Here is a 15,943-nt window from a genome sequence, read left to right as displayed (position 1 = left end):
GGCTCTCCGCTCTGCTCTGCTAAAAATATGCACCAGGTCTTATTTTTGACGGAGCCGTGGGGCGTTCAACAAGGCAGGCAGGGAGTGGAAGGGCTAGAGCCTACTATGTAACTATGTAGACTATTTTCTTTAATGGTGGAAGCACAAATAGGCAGGGAAAATGGCCAAAACAATGAAATTGGCGAGTCCGACAGGCAAGACCTTCCGCCTCTGAGACGCTCCCGGTGTGGTATGGCGCATGGTGGACAACGGGAACAGATCCACTGCGCAGCCAAAACGCAGTGCAACTGTGCCTGGTGGTTATGCTTTGCTACGTTTTCGGTGCAGCAGGAATAATATAAGGATTGCTCGTACTCTAGACTCACTTTGTTTTCAAATTTGACACCGTTTAGTTGCTCTTTGTAGCTGTAGAGGTTCATCCATCATAGCCTTTGCTAATTTAAACAGGCCAGTGGCTAATTCCTGGACTCCTGCATCTCAGGCCTGTTAATACAGGGCAGTGGGTAATCCCTGGATGGCTGCAGCTCAGTGGATGATTCCTGGATGGCTGTAGCTTTTTTTCTCATTTATACAAGTCAGTGGATAATATCCGGACACCTCCATCTTGCGGTCGTGTATACAAGGTAGTGGGTATTTCCTGGACGGCTGCAGCTCCTGCTCCTATACACGCTTATTTATAGTGGGGTACAGGCACAGAGAAACTGTAGATGTTCTTAATTGATTGCGTTGCAAATCAAACAATTGATTTATCCGTTATACAAGTTTATCGGCCCAACACTGAATACGAAATAGTCTCTGTGGCACCAAACAAATTTAACATTACCGTAGAAGTTTGAAGAACAAGTTTGATCAAAACAACCAAGAACTCAAACTACCTTTCTTTCATTTTTATCTTGTGCTGTCAGTCCATGATTTTGTAGCAAAACCATTCAAAACATGAGGTATTAAAATGAGTGAGATAAGATGAAAAAAGCTTCACATCTGGCAGAAAGCTGAGATAGCAAGAGTCTGGGGCAAAAAAACATGAGAGGAAGTGAGATAAAGCTGGAGAAATCTGGTTTCACAGATTCATTACACTGTGAAACCAGGCAGCAAAAATCCTTCATAAGAGTTAGTCCAGAGCAACACATCTGAACCACTGTTTACATACCTCTAAGCTACCCAGGTGTTAATGTGGGCCGGAACGATCCGGAACTGGGTTCAGGCACCTTCGATTAATAATTTAAAATGATCTTGGCATTTTCATACATCAGTGTTTCCCCTGTGTCCAACGGGAACCCCTGCCAAACTAAGTCAAAAAATTAGGCCAATTGTAGGCTACAACAAGTAGATCAGACCAGGCAATCTGATTGGTCAATTAGATATTTAGAACGTGATCAAATCAGCATGACGGCACACCCAGAGCCATGTGAGCACACCAGGCTCATCACTTCTCATTCACATCATTTCTCTGTCAACATTACAGAGTTGAATCCAAAACTGTTTTTGGAATATTTGTATTCATGAAAATAAATCAGGAACACACGGAAGCACTCTGACATATATACTGTATATATAAAGTGATCGATTGGGTTCAATGACTCAGTTTCTGGAGTTAACTGTTTTTGGAAATGTTTGGACCACATCAGCTGTGCCGGTGACAATATGGAGTATTGTTTGATTATAACGTTTATTTTGTGGTAACCAGGGTGTGATTTGCAGGGGGGGGTGGGGGGGTCTATATATTGCTGCCTCTGCTTAATTATAAGTGATCAATGCTACTTCACCAATAGACCATATATTATATACCTAAAATAAAAGTATTTTTTACTAAGTAAAACAGTGTAACGTGAACACGTAGTGCCATAGAACGATAAAATCCGAGCAGCAGTATCTGGTTGTATTTAGCCGCTACAGAGCTCCGGGACGCCGGCTACTAGCGGCAGTTGTTTAGCCACCAACAGGTGACTGCGAGCTGGCTACAGACACCGCCAGATGACGCTCCTTTCAGGGGCCGTGGTAGTGGACTTCAGCCAGAAAGAATTAGCGCCATGCGGCGATGACAGTTAAAGGGTAACTACCATTTTTTTCAACCTGGACCCTATTTTCCTTTTGTTTTGTGTCTAAGTGACTGATGAGAACAACAATCTTTGATATTGGTCCAGTAATAAAGGACAACTATTATATAGCATTTTCAGTATTATATTTGAATTTTGTGTTTGTACTAGAACTATATGGAGGGAGATCTGAGCTGGACTCTGCTTAAAAAAATAGCCATTTAAATGCCACATCGCTGGACAACAACCAGTCATGTTGTTAGTTGCTGGCACTTGGCTCTATACACGTTCATAGCAGTCCCTACAGGATTTCACGGCCTTTTTTTGAGATTTGTTGCGGCCCAAAATGCCTGATTTTGCGGGAGCTTTTCTAAAAAATTTGATAAAATTTGCGTTGTCTTTTCTATTTTTGTTGCAATGAAGTTGCGAGAGACAGTGAAAATTGCAAAAAAAAGTTGTTTTTTTTGGTATACTTCTTTAAAACTAAAAAGGAAACTTGTTTTCGGGGAGAATAAAACTAATCTGGGCTGAGTTTTCCCAGCAGCCCCGCCCGCTGCAGAGAGCCGACAGGATTGAAACAGCAGCAGCTTTCAGCGACTTCAGAGTGAAAAACCGTTACAGTGTACTTTGATGTTAACATGTGTACAGGTTAGTAGGACGGTCTGAAATGTTTTGCACGGTCTTTCGCTGTACGTTTTGTTGGTAAATGTGAGATGTTCGAGTCACACACGTCTCGTCTTCATATGAGAAACAAGGAAATGAATTTGTCGACGTACGTGCGTTACGTCAACCCGTTCTCACTCCCGCTTGGTCAGTGGCTCTCAGAGTCACATACTGATGCAAAAGTCTGGCACGTGGGACTGCTGTGATTGGTTGAAGTCGCGGGGGACTCCGGTTATTGGTCAAACTTGCGGTAAAGTTGCGGTGATTGGTCAAAATTGCAAGTCGCACCGAATTCACGGTGATTGGTTGAATTCACGTGAATTGTTGGGATCGCGACACTGTGAAATCCTGGAAGGATGACAGTCCTTCCAGGATTAACAAAAATAACTGGGGGGGTGTACAGTTAGAAGAACATTTTTATGATAATAAAGAGACGTGGTTTACTTTATAGGCTGTGTATTTGTGTTATTACATCATCTGGGTCACATGACATTTGATATAACCAAAAGATGTATCCTGGAATCCATTCAAAACTTGTATTTGTTTAAAAAAGTAATAAATAACTAAATATTTTTTAAATTTGACTGAAAGAGACAATTGTGCTTCTAATCGCAATTATTTCTGAGACGATTAATTGTACAGCAAAATTTGGAATTGTTTTACCGCCACACTGGAGTCTGGTATTTTGGACTCGTGGTTTGTTATGTTGTGGTGGACGTCGAGCATAATAGGTGTGATTTAAAGAAAAAACACTAGTGTGTTGACAACAAAGTGGAGGTTGGATTATTACTCCGAACTACTGTTTATTACAGGCTGCCAGGTCAGCTCTCAACGGTCACCTCAATGGGTGTTTGTGTGTGTGTGTGTGTGTGTGTGTGGGTGTGGGTGTGTGTGTGTGTGTTAGGGTTTTTTGGCACTGATGACGGTCTCAAACTTTGCGGTGTGACCTGTGTTTCCTGCTCACACTGTAAAAACATCAGGGCTCCAGACATGGAAAAACACCTGGAATTACTGCCCTGTAACACAGAGCTTTTACTGGAAATTACACGCACGCACGCACGCACACACACACACACACACACACACACACACACACACACACACACACACACACACACACACACACACACACACACACACACACACACAGCTTTCAAGGTAAATTCATGTACTGTAGCCACACACTCAGCTTTCACAGGGAATTACTGCAAACACAGAGACACACTGTGATGAGCAGCTTTATAGCTACGGACACATACACATAGGGCTTTCACAACAAGTTAGACAACATACACACACACACACACACACAAACATACACACACACGTTCTGCACGCACGCACGCACGCCATGCCTCACACTCACTTTATGGTTAGGGTTAGGTCATTCTTCTCGTTTCTGACTTCCCCAGAGTCCGAGAAGATAAATATCAGTTTCATAGTTTCATCTCTATATATAGATATAGATAGACCTATACAGCTCCTGGATAGGTCACCATATCACTCACTTTAAACAATGCCAAAAAGAAAACACATAAAACCTAAGTTGCAAAAGAAGATGCTATATGATTATAGTACATATATAGTTAGTATTCTTTTCCACCTTTTGCATCTGCTTTTTTTCTGTTTCTACGTGCCTTTATTCAACTTCATCCATTCATTCAGTTTCCGTCTTCAGGTCAGTGAGGTCAAACAGTACACACACACACACACACACACACACACACACACACACACACACACACACACACACACACAGTTAAGATATTAGAGATTTTAGTCACTCACCTACAGTGTTGGAGATTTAGAGGAATAAATATCCATTTTAGAGGAATGTAAAACTAGAGGGCAGTGTGTGTGTGTGTGTGTGTGTGTGTGTGTGTGTGTGTGTGTGTGTGTGCGTGCGTGCGCATGTGCGTGTTTGTGTGTAGTACAGGCGTTTTTAATGGCAGCTGGCTGAAATGAGCCCTGAAATTGAGCGCCGAGAGAGAGAGAGAGGCAGTATGAATGTGAATCAGAGTGGAGCTGAAGCAGTCTTGTTCTGCATAAATAGAGGTAGAGAGAGAGAGAGAGAGAGGGTGAGGCAGAGAGGGGATAAGGAGAATATGTATAGGCAAAATGATAAGGAGAGAAAGAGATTTGGTCTGTATCTGTTTCATACCACAAGTCCCCCTTCATACATTTTTACTGCACTGGCACTAAAGACGGGCAGTGTGAACTAAGCTGTTCAAAGGCCGAGTCCATCTACGTTCTTTTCCAGGTTATTTTGAAATGGAAGCGCCCACTCAGCCGTAGCAAAAAGCAGTGACATGGGTTACCACAGTAATCTTATCAATAAAGTCATGAATAGAGATGTTCCCAATACCAATACCGGGATCGGAAAAACCTCCAATACCGCCTAAAAAGCTGGTATCTGTATCGCAAAGAGTTTGTTTCTGCACCGATCTGATACCATGTAATTTAGCCCTGAAGAAAATCCACTTTAAAGTAGTTGATTTATGTTCTTTTTCCGTTATGACTGACTGTCAAACTAGTTCTTTGGCATTGATTGTTTGTGTTTGTTCATGTTTTACAAAGAGTTTCACAATAAGGATAGCAATCATATCACATCCATACGGGATTAGTAGTATACAGCTGTTAAAACATAATCAAATATTTGTATTTTTTTATCAGACCTGTATCGGATCTGTACTTGGTATCGGCTGAAACGCAAGTTCCGGTATCAGAATTGGTATCGGGAAGGAAAAAATGGTATCGGACAACCTGTTCTCACTCCGAACTCGTAAAATAAGGACATTTGGACAGTGGCTGTCAGCGTCTGAAGCGACGAAAAAAGCGCCCTTGTTATGTTATATGACGCTAAAGGGGACTTTTAGCGTCAATAACAACAACAAAGGGACCTGACCAAGCGTCTGTATTTTACGGGATGGGAGTGAGAATCTGTTGTATCACACCATCTGTAGTCATGAATAATGTGAATGTTAGCATTAGCTGACATTAGCTGTACTAAGTTTGGAAACAAAAGCACAGAAGCCAAATACTGTAGCGCTAACTGTGGCCGACGCCACGGTAGGCAGCGATAACGCAGAGTTCTGTGAGGGGAAATTGTTGTTTTTGTCACTGGAGTCTGGTGGATTTGAAGAGAGCAGATGTAACTTCTTCAGTTCCCCTTCCTGTCCTTTATCAAACTGTTTCCAATGAAGGCTTCCCAGGTGGTTCTGGGTAACAAACCACCTGGCGTGTCAGGTTAGCAGTTAGCAGCAGCAGCGGTAAATATTTACAACATGGAGGAGGTAAGTCAAGTTATGAGTCTATGAAGCACCTTTCAAAACTATAGTTGCAAGATGCTGTACTGTGCAACATTGAACACAAAAAAATAGGAGATTATAAAACCAAAAAGAGAGCTGCAGCAGATTAGATATAGGCAGTCAGCATAGGCGTATAGGTTCTGGTGGGGGGGTGTCAGGAGATTCTACCCCATCTGAGGGATGTCCCCCCCCTAAAGAAATCATTAAAAAAAACGCTGTGTATTGTAAACAATGTAATAATATATAATTGAAATCACTGTGTAAGTAGTAAAACAATACAAATGGGGAAAAAATTGCGTTTTAAAGGATTAATTATTGAGACTTTGTCTTATTCCCCGTGTCCCCCAGAGTTAGATAAGTCCATACATACCCTTCTCATCTTCGTGCGTGTCGCAACTCTGTCTGACGCCCCCACCGCTAGCCTAGCTTAGCACAGATCCTGGAGGTAACCGGCTCCATCTAGCCTAGCTTAACACAGATCCTGGAGGTAACCGGCTCCATCTAGCCTAGCTTAGCACAGATCCTGGAGGTAATCGGCTCCATCTAGCCTAGCTTAACACAGATCCTGGAGGTAACCGGCTCCATCTAGCCTAGCTTAGCACAGATCCTGGAGGTAACCGGCTCCATCTAGCCTAGCTTAGCACAGATCCTGGAGGTAACCGGCTCCATCTAGCCTAGCTTAACACAGATCCTGGAGGTAATCGGCTCCATCTAGCCTACTGCTCCCAATAAGAGACAAAATAACATGTTCCTATTTCCATGTTGTGATTTGTATAGTCACAGCGTGTACAAATAACAAGGTCACATGACACACAGCCATCTTCTAACCGTATACATACTGGGAACTATTCTGAGGATTACTTCAGTAACGCGAGGTGTGGATCTCCAGTATGTAGACAAGGCTATTTTATTCACTTTAAACATTGGATGAAGGGATTCTTTTCTCTAATACAGATGACACTGTGTCATTAATAAATAAGTCACGACAAAAGATTTTTCCGTAGGTTCTCTATGTTAGCGATTATAACGTTACCTAGCTTGTTTGGTAGCTTGTTTAATAGCTTGTTGAATGGCTAGTTAGCTAGCTTGCTAATTCCACCCAACATGCTTTCACCGGTTACACAAAATGAGCCAGCTGGCTAGTTATTTAATGTTAGCTTTCTTGCTAGGGGGTTCAGTTCTCAATTCAGCATCATCTGTATTAGAGAAAAGAATCACTTCCTCCGGTGTTTAAAGGTAATAAAATAGTTTGCCAGCTTACTGACTGAAGTTCCACAACTACACATATCCTACACATGTACAATTTTGGCTGTATTGTTTGTGTCCCCTTCAAAAATTGCTCTTGAGAAATGTTATGTTTATTTGTGTGACGTGTAGTGAACGTCATGTGGATGGATGAAAAGTTATATTTGAATAATGTATTCATATTTTCTATTGCTAACCATAGATATTTACACAGCTAAAATACATATTTAGTTAGTTTAGTTATTTAGGAGATTAGTTTTGTTTGGGCGTTCATGAATGTTAGCTGACGTTAGCTTCTCTGTGTTGCCAGATCTCGCGAGAGTTTGGTACTGAGACAGAAACAGGTTTCGAACAAAGTTAATTTTCTCCTCATGTGTTTGTCTGAAAAATGCAATTTTAGTGTCAGAATATTCTGGAGATTTGTGGCTTGTGAAAAATGGCTCCAATATTTACTTTGGTGACTATGGGGGGAAAAGGATCGCTCATAATCTGTGTTCACGTTCACTTCTCCTGTTGGAATCAACGCACTCAGGACCTGCCGCTAGTCTCCTAAAGAGGCACAGACACAGGAAACTACTCTGAGTTGGGGGTCTCAGTTCTAAACCGTCTCTGATATCCCTGCCTGAACGTATGCTAGAAGGCTCCTGAATCAAACAGAAAGCGCTTCAGACTGTAGAGTTCTCTGTGAAATTGCAGATAAAACCCCTAAAGCTCTGTGCATTTACAGATCAAGTAGCATTACTTTATAAAGACGTCACTGATTGGTCCTCAATACTTAATGTTTTATAATAATGCATTTAGGTGAATTGTATGCACTTTGTAAATATGAAAACATTGAGGGAGAAAATGTCTTGTTTACTCAATGTTTCTTTACCTTCTTTCATATGGAATTTTATTAAAAAGGTAAATATAGCAATATAATTGCAGTCGAAACTGACTCTTATACATAATAAACCCAGACAGAGGTTATTGTATAACTATAAATATAAATGTATTGATATATTTTATTTATTTATAAGGTGTATACTATATCTAGAGCTTCTGTTGTTGTGTAGCCTGCATATTTTGGACACCAGTAGAAACATAATACATGGTGTTTTGTCCATTTATGTATAAGCTTCCAGTGCATTCTTTATTGCAAACACACACACACACACACACACACACTCTCACAAACGCATACGCACATATACACACTCTCACACACAGACACACACATGCACGCACACACACACACTCACACACACTCTCTCACAAACACTCGCACATGCGTGCGCACACACACACACACACACACAAAATCACATTTCTTGTAGAAACCAGACTCCCCTAAAGATCATTCAGGCAGCAGAAACAATATAAATGCAGAACAGCTTGTAGAAAATGGACAGACTGATGGAAAAAAAAAAAACGGTGTGTGTGTGTGTGTGTGTGTGTGTGTGTGTGTGTGTGTGTGTGTGTGTCTGTGTGCGCACGTTCACATCGCAGGTATAATTGGTCGTCGGGCAGACTGCAGTGTTATTTTCAACACTTATTCAGATTGTTTTCTGGCTCTTCTTCTGTGGTGTCTGACTCTATTATTTAGCCCAGCCGTCAATTTGCGGCAAAGAGTAACGCTTTACTGCTCAGCGCCGGCTCGGTTTCTGGGACCGGGTCACCGAGCAGCAACCAATCCGCCCTTCACACCCCGAAATCTCATTTCACAGAGACGCGAGTAGGTGTGTTAACACTCCTTTGTTTCAAGCTCCAAGCCTCTTTTTCTTCTCCTTCTCCTTCTCCCTTCATCTCCTTGTCTTTTCTCCTCTTTCCCTTTCTTGTAACTTTAGATTAATTCCCTCTCCTTCTCCGCTCTTGTCTGTTTTTCTTCCTCATCTCCTCTGCTTTTTAAATTCTTTCTCCCTCAACTTCTTCTTATCTTTATCTTCTTTTATTTCCTAAATCTGCTCTTTTTCTTCCTACGTGTCCTCTTTTTTCTTCTTCTTCTTCTTCTTCTTCTTCTTCTTCCTCCTGGTTCTCTCTTTATTTCCTGCTATAGCCTGTTTTTTTCTTTCCTTCATCACCTGCTCTTTTTCTTCCTTCCCCTTTTCCTCCTCTTTCCTCTTTCTCTTCCTTCATCTACACTTAGTTTCATTTTATTCCATCATTCTTTTCTCTCTCCCTTATCCACCCCTCTTTCCCCTCCTCTCTTCTTTCCTTTAAATCACGTTATGTAGTGTAAAATGTGTGTGTTCAATGAAGCCGTATTGACATGTACAGACATGCCACAAGCTTTTAGTCTCTGTGGAGAGTCCCAACAGTTGACCCCAGGGATAGATTGGATTTCTCTCAGCTTATGATGAAGGACAAGAGAGTAGGAAAGGAGACATGGAAAGGAGGAAAGGAGACAGGGAGAGAAGACAAGGAGAAGAGAATAGAGTTGATTGGTTGATTGTTTGGTTTTAGATAATCATCTGTGTGTGTGTGTGTGTGTGTGTGTGTGTGTGTGTGTGTGTGTGTGTGTGTGTGTGTGTTTGTGTGATTCTTGTTTAACTACATTCGTGGGGTCCAAAAACCGGGAGTCTAGTATACTTGTGGCTTTGTGGGGCCAAAATGCTGGACCCCACAACTTTAAAGGGCTGTTTGAGGGTTAAGACTTGGTTGTAGGATTAGGGTTACAATTAGGTTATGGTTAGGGTGAGGGTTAGGGTTAAGGTTAGGCATTTAGTTGTGATGGTTAAGTTTAGGGTAAGGGTCTAGGGAATGCATTATGTCAATGATGGGTCCCCACAAAGAAAGTGAGACGCACTATGTGTGTGTGTGTGTGTGTGTGTGTGTGTGTATGTGTGTGTGTGTGTGTGTGGGTGTGTGGGCGGGCTGCACGATATGAGGAAAATATTGAATTACTTTGTATTTTGACTGATATACGATATGCGATTGCGATATGATTCATGATATTGGAGGGAATGATCCTTTGTGTATCATTATTCTAATATTCATTGAAAAATAACAGAAATGTAAATGGTTATTGTGTGATTTTTGCAAGGATCTGTACCAAACAAAGGTTTGTAGGATAGGATTTGTAGGCTGGGACGTCTCCGCAGCACCACAATACTTCATTCAGAATGGTTTGACATAGGCCTATTATTTGGATATTGCACACGTCCATATTGTGATTTCGATACAATTGTGATTTATTGTGCAGCCCGTGTGTGTGTGTGTGTGTGTGGTACATTGATTATTGCTGTGTTTCCGCCTTGGGGACTGTTCTCTCCAGCAGTATAATTGACGGCAACTTAAAAGCAGGAACTACTGTAAACACTGCTGTATACACACACATCACACACACTCTGCCCTGGGAACTCCAGGCCTTTCTTACTCTGTGTTTTTCTCAGTACATAGTGTTCTTGTGCACTTGTGAAATGCCACAATTCAGTACTGTACCAATTCAACATCCTCATTTAGCCAATACTAGTCCAACTACCTTGAAGTGTTCTTGCTCGGCATGTTTTAGCGAGGATATTCCCGGAGCTGACTTGGGTAAACTTGAAGGATCCCAGCGTGCATTTCTTTTCAACTACTGGTAATAGCAGAGAATATGAGCCAATCCCACAACTGTCACAATTTCTAAACTACATCTAGATGCTGCTGTTGAACGGAGACATATCAAACATTTCAGTTTACAAGAAAGTCCTGATATTTTGTATTGGAATTATTTTGGTATCATTATAACTTTAGCTTGTGTTGTCCCCATGCCTATTTAAAGAAAAACACATATTGCTGGCCATTCATATCCATGTTCTCATCCCTGCATAAGAATATAGAGCAGTATTTTTTGGTGGGATGACATGTTTTATCTGTTACACAGTGAATATTAAACATTAGCTATGCTTAAAAATTTCTTATCTTGAATCGTAATCGCAATATCTGGCAGAAAAATCACAATTCGATTTTTCCCCCAAATCGTTCAGCCCTACCTGGTAATAATAATACCAGGTGTAAATAGAAAGGCCTGTGGATCAGATGTCATTGAAGTATCCAGGTCTTTAATTTTTGTCTTCTAACTTATTTAGGAATTGCTTACATTCTACCTCAGGATATGGCAAATTGCCCAATTGTTATGAGTCTAGCTATAACTCCACTATAAAAGTAGTTATTCCAAAACCCTATTTATCAACTTCTCAAAGGAACAACCTCCAGATTTCTATTTCAATGTTTGAATTAGGGTTCCACGATATTGACAAAATGCAATATTGATTATGAATATTGCGATATTGATATTCATTTTGATATTTTTAAACATATGTAAAATTACAAAAGTTATGGGAAAGCGCATCAAAATAGATTCATAACAAATACAACACGGGCTCTAAATCAAACACAGCTAAGCTCCACAGCCAACGGACGGGACGCAGCGTATATTGCATAGTTATCGTGACACTTTTGATATAATATTGCGCAACGTGATATCGCGATATACGATATTGAGTTGATATATCATGCACCCCTAATTTGAATTCATCTGCAAGACTGAGATGTCAGCCATTAATCATCCCATTACTTTGACCAGCTTTGATTTAATGTGAGAGGAGGCAGCCGTCTCTACGTCCAGATGATTGATATGTTCTGATTGATGACTAAAAAGTCTTCAGATGCTCTTTCTTCTTGCCTGTGATCTTCTTTACCACTCTTCTTCCTCCTTTTCTTCCTTCTTGTCTCTTCACATCTTTTCCGTTCCTTCTCTGCTCATCTCATTTGTCATTTGCTCCCTATTTGGTTGTTGTTGTTTTTTGCTCTGCCTCCTTCCTGCACCTTCCCTCCACCTCCACCTCCTTGTCCCTGCTCCCCTCCCTTCCCCCCCTTGCCCCTCTTGGCTGAACGGTTAACAGAGGTCACGCCCACTCAGTATAGACCCGCCCACACGCCTCCCCCTCTTCCTCGCCCTCCTCCTGCTCCTTCTGGCACCCCCTTGACTTACTCCTCCTCCTCTGATCCCCCACCAGTGTCCCCCAGCCCGGGCGTTGCCCTCCCCTCTGCCCCCCGCGACCTGGTCCCTGTCCTAGTGTCCAGCCGATTTGTCCGACTCAGCTGGCGCCCCCCGGAGGAGACCGGAGGAGCCGTGCAGACCTATGGCATTTATTACTCCCAGGACGGAGTTGAGAGGTAAGATGGGAATTCATTTTTCTTTGTCTGATCAGACACGGATTCTGACTCTAGAGTAGAGCTGGGAGATATGGAGAAAATCAAATATCACAATGTTTTTGCCCAAACCCATCAATGTAGATATTGCGGCGATATAGCAGGGTTGACTATTGGTGCTTTCACAAAATATTAACGCAATGAGAGTTTTGATAAATAATCACCAACAATGTGGATACAATGACTAAGTGGGTAAAGGCAAATAATAAAACAGCTAGAACAGTCTGGTGAGTTCAGAGAAATACATAACTTTATAGTAACACAGCCTTTAAACCAGTAGAAGACAACTCTCGTGTCATATCACGATATCACAATATCCAAAATCTGAGACTATATCCAGCCCCATATTTCGACGCCGAACTTAAAATATCGATATATTGCCCAGCTCTAATCTTTTTTTTAAATAATTTTTTCAAGAACATTTTTTGGGGCATTTTTAGGCAGGTATTTCCACAGGACAGCTGAAGACATGAAAGTGGAGAGAGAGGGGGAATGACATGCAGCAAAGGGCCGCAGGTTGGAGTCTAACCTGCGGGTGCTGTGTCAAGGAGTAAACCTCTATATGTGTGCGCCTGCTCTACCAACTGAGCTAACCCGGCCATGCCCAGCTCTACGCTAAAGTCGCCTACACATGATCCACGGTAGAACCGCTCTGCGCTGGTCGTTCCATTGTTTTCCTATGGGGAGAGAGGTGGCTCCCAGCTAGGCCACCACTACCCTCGGCGTCGCTTACCAATCGGAATCGCCGCCAAGCGCTGTGCTGAAAGTTCAAATTATTTCATCTTTGACCTTGTTGCCGCTGACCTTTCAAGGCGCGGCCAATTCCAGAACACAGGGCTTAAAGTATTCCGGCACCGTGCCGGATCTCCAGCGTGCGGCCGTGAGTAAAAAACAAACAAACTTGCATGCGGTTTAATATTTTCGAGTCAATTGATTTCACCTACCAATCATATAAGAGGAACACAGCTCTAACTAACACAGGGTTGAAAGTAATCGGGCCTGGTGCCGGATTTCCGGCATATGAATATTTTAGAAAAACAAATAAATTAAAAAGTCCACATGGGATTTCTTTTTGATGCGCTGGGTTTAACCAATCGTCGAACTTCCACCTACCAATGAAACGAGTTCTAGCCAATCAGATGCATAGTAGGGCGGGTCTTTGCCGAAAAGCGAGAGTGCGGTGTGGTCTCCGTGGTAACGCGGCTAAAAAAATCTAGGCAAAGTTTATCCAACTTGGAGCATGTAGATACAGCTTTAGTTGAGAAAGTAGTTAAAACAAATGGCGCTGGGCATGAATAGAGGACAAGAGGAAAAGGCTGGAGACAGGAAGCTGTTTAGCACGGTGCCTCAAACTGAGGGAGCCGGTGCTTCTGCAGCGCATGTTGAAGGAAGACACTGGACGACAGCAGCGGTAAGACGGGGCTTGCTAGTCTCAAAGCTTCGGTCCGTGCACTCTGTCATACGAGTACGTTACCGGCAACGACCGCTACCGTTAAGACTGCGCCTGTTCCTTCACTGACCGACCGTGATACAAACTATACGTGTGTGCACGTTCACTGTAGCTATCTGAAGCCCAAACTGCCTTGACAAAGCTGTCTGTTTGGAATCAGCATGGCAGCTATTTAAACATAACGGCCTTGTCCCAGAGTCTAGACGTCTAGCTATATGAAAAGATAAACAATGCGACGTTTTTAATAAATGTAAATAAAGCAGCTAATATCAGCATGGACAAAATCATGAATGTACTATTCGCTTTTTTGATGATGACCTGGCCAAAGTAGTACATTTTAGTTTTCACAATGATTCATTTTAGGATTATGATATTATTGCAATATGTAAATCCACATTGACTCTTTATTTAACACATGGTTGGAAGAAGTAAAAATTGATCCAAAACTTTTTAGTTTTTAAAAATTATGACTTTTATTATTGTGTAATTAATGTCAGAAGGACTTTAACTGTTTTGCCAGTCAAATTAACTTTAATGAGTGCATATTGAAATATTACAATGTTGGTTGGAAAAAAATGCATCTCAAAATGCATCGGATTGATGCTTTAAAATGTGGAATATTTAAGATTTTCTTCCAGGGGAGCATGCCCCTGGAACCCCTAGAGGGGTAATATCCTTCTCACCTTTTTTACCCCTGACCCATTTTTATGCCTGAGTTATTTAAAAATAACGGCTTTGTCCAAGAGTTTATGAAAAAGCTAAACAATGCAAAGTTGTGATTGTGATGTGTAATGTAAGAAATTTTTTTTTTCACTTTAAGCCCTGAGAACATCCCTGCGTGTGCTTTGCCTCTCTGCTCTGCGCCCTACTCTTTAGTTTTGCCACGGATCATGTATTGGCAGCTTAAAGGAGAAATCCGGTGCAAAATGAACCTAGGGGTTAATAACACGTGAACCGAGTCGACTGTTCTTTGGGATCTGTTTTCATGCTAATCGAATGTGACCAGTTTTAGTGCAAACCGCTAATTAGCTTATAAGGCTAGTCGTCGGGGCACAGATAAAGTAAAAAGAAATTGCTATTTCTATACCACTAACAAGGCTCAAAATAACACCACTCTTCCACGGTAGCATTAATAATGCGGTTTGCGCTAAAACTGGTCGCATTCGATTAGCATGAAAACAAATCCCAGAGAACGGTCGACTCGGTACACGTGTGTTATTAACCCCTAGGGTCATTTTGCGCCGGATTTGTCCTTTAAACCAGTGGTTTCCAACCTGCAGATTGGGGAAACCCACAGACCTATGTCTACCTTTCTTTGAATCTTTGTTTTTAGTTAAAAAAAGCAGTATAAGTAAACAAATAGTAGTTTTACCTGATAATGGTGCTAGATCATAAGTGAGAGGATCATTCATCAAAGGTATTGTGAGGGGGACTTTCATTTGTCTCCCAAAATGTATGGCAGCTATTCAGTTGTTGAGACATTTAACTGAAAACCACACACGTGATTTATATGCATGTCAATATACATATATATTTTTTGGCATTCACATTTTTATTGAGGGGGTCCAAACACTTAACTGTGTGACCACTAGCACATATGTGGTTTAATGCACATAATAATAATAAAAAAAAAACACATCTATTTAGCAAAAACAACAAGGTTTTTTTGTTGTTGTGTGGAATATATAGCGTAATTATATAATTTTGTCATTCCACTCTCATTCAAAGTCATTAAGTCAGTCATTCAAATTCTGTATGAATAATATTGATGCGAAATATTTGCAGCCGATTATTTCACAAATTTTGTGTCATTTGTTCGTCACGCCCCTGGTGTGTAAATGCCTTTATTGTGGAGCTGTCATGAAGATCCATTCAATGTTTTGTGAGATATTTCAGTCTGAACCAGTGTTGTAGTCAAGACCACCTAAACCGAGACCAAGTCATCAGCAAGACCAGAGTGTATCGAGACCGAGACAAGACCAAGACTTTGAGGGGTTGAGACTGAGTCAAGACCAAGGCAGGATGAGACCGTGTCAAGACCAAGACCAGACCAGTGCCAGACAGCC

The 15,943-nt window shown here is 41.6% G+C and overlaps 1 protein-coding gene across 4 annotated transcripts in view; it reads left to right on the top strand.

The window, feature by feature from the left end:
• dcc (DCC netrin 1 receptor) overlaps positions 1–15,943 on the top strand; it is a 338,290-nt gene that overhangs the window by 161,119 nt on the left and 161,228 nt on the right. For 2 of the 4 annotated variants that reach the window (XM_039780568.1, XM_039780567.1), the window contains exon 8: positions 12,232–12,391. In XM_039780568.1, coding sequence (XP_039636502.1) covers positions 12,232–12,391 — 160 coding nt within the window. Of the gene's footprint in view, positions 1–12,117; positions 12,392–15,943 lie in introns of all 4 variants that reach the window. The other 2 variants (XM_039780566.1, XM_039780565.1) reach the window with 1 other exon arrangement.

Source organism: Perca fluviatilis, chromosome 17 (genome assembly GCF_010015445.1).
Source record: "Perca fluviatilis chromosome 17, GENO_Pfluv_1.0, whole genome shotgun sequence".
NCBI classification, from domain to species: Eukaryota; Metazoa; Chordata; class Actinopteri; order Perciformes; family Percidae; genus Perca; species Perca fluviatilis.
This window is presented reverse-complemented; position numbering and strand designations above follow the sequence as displayed.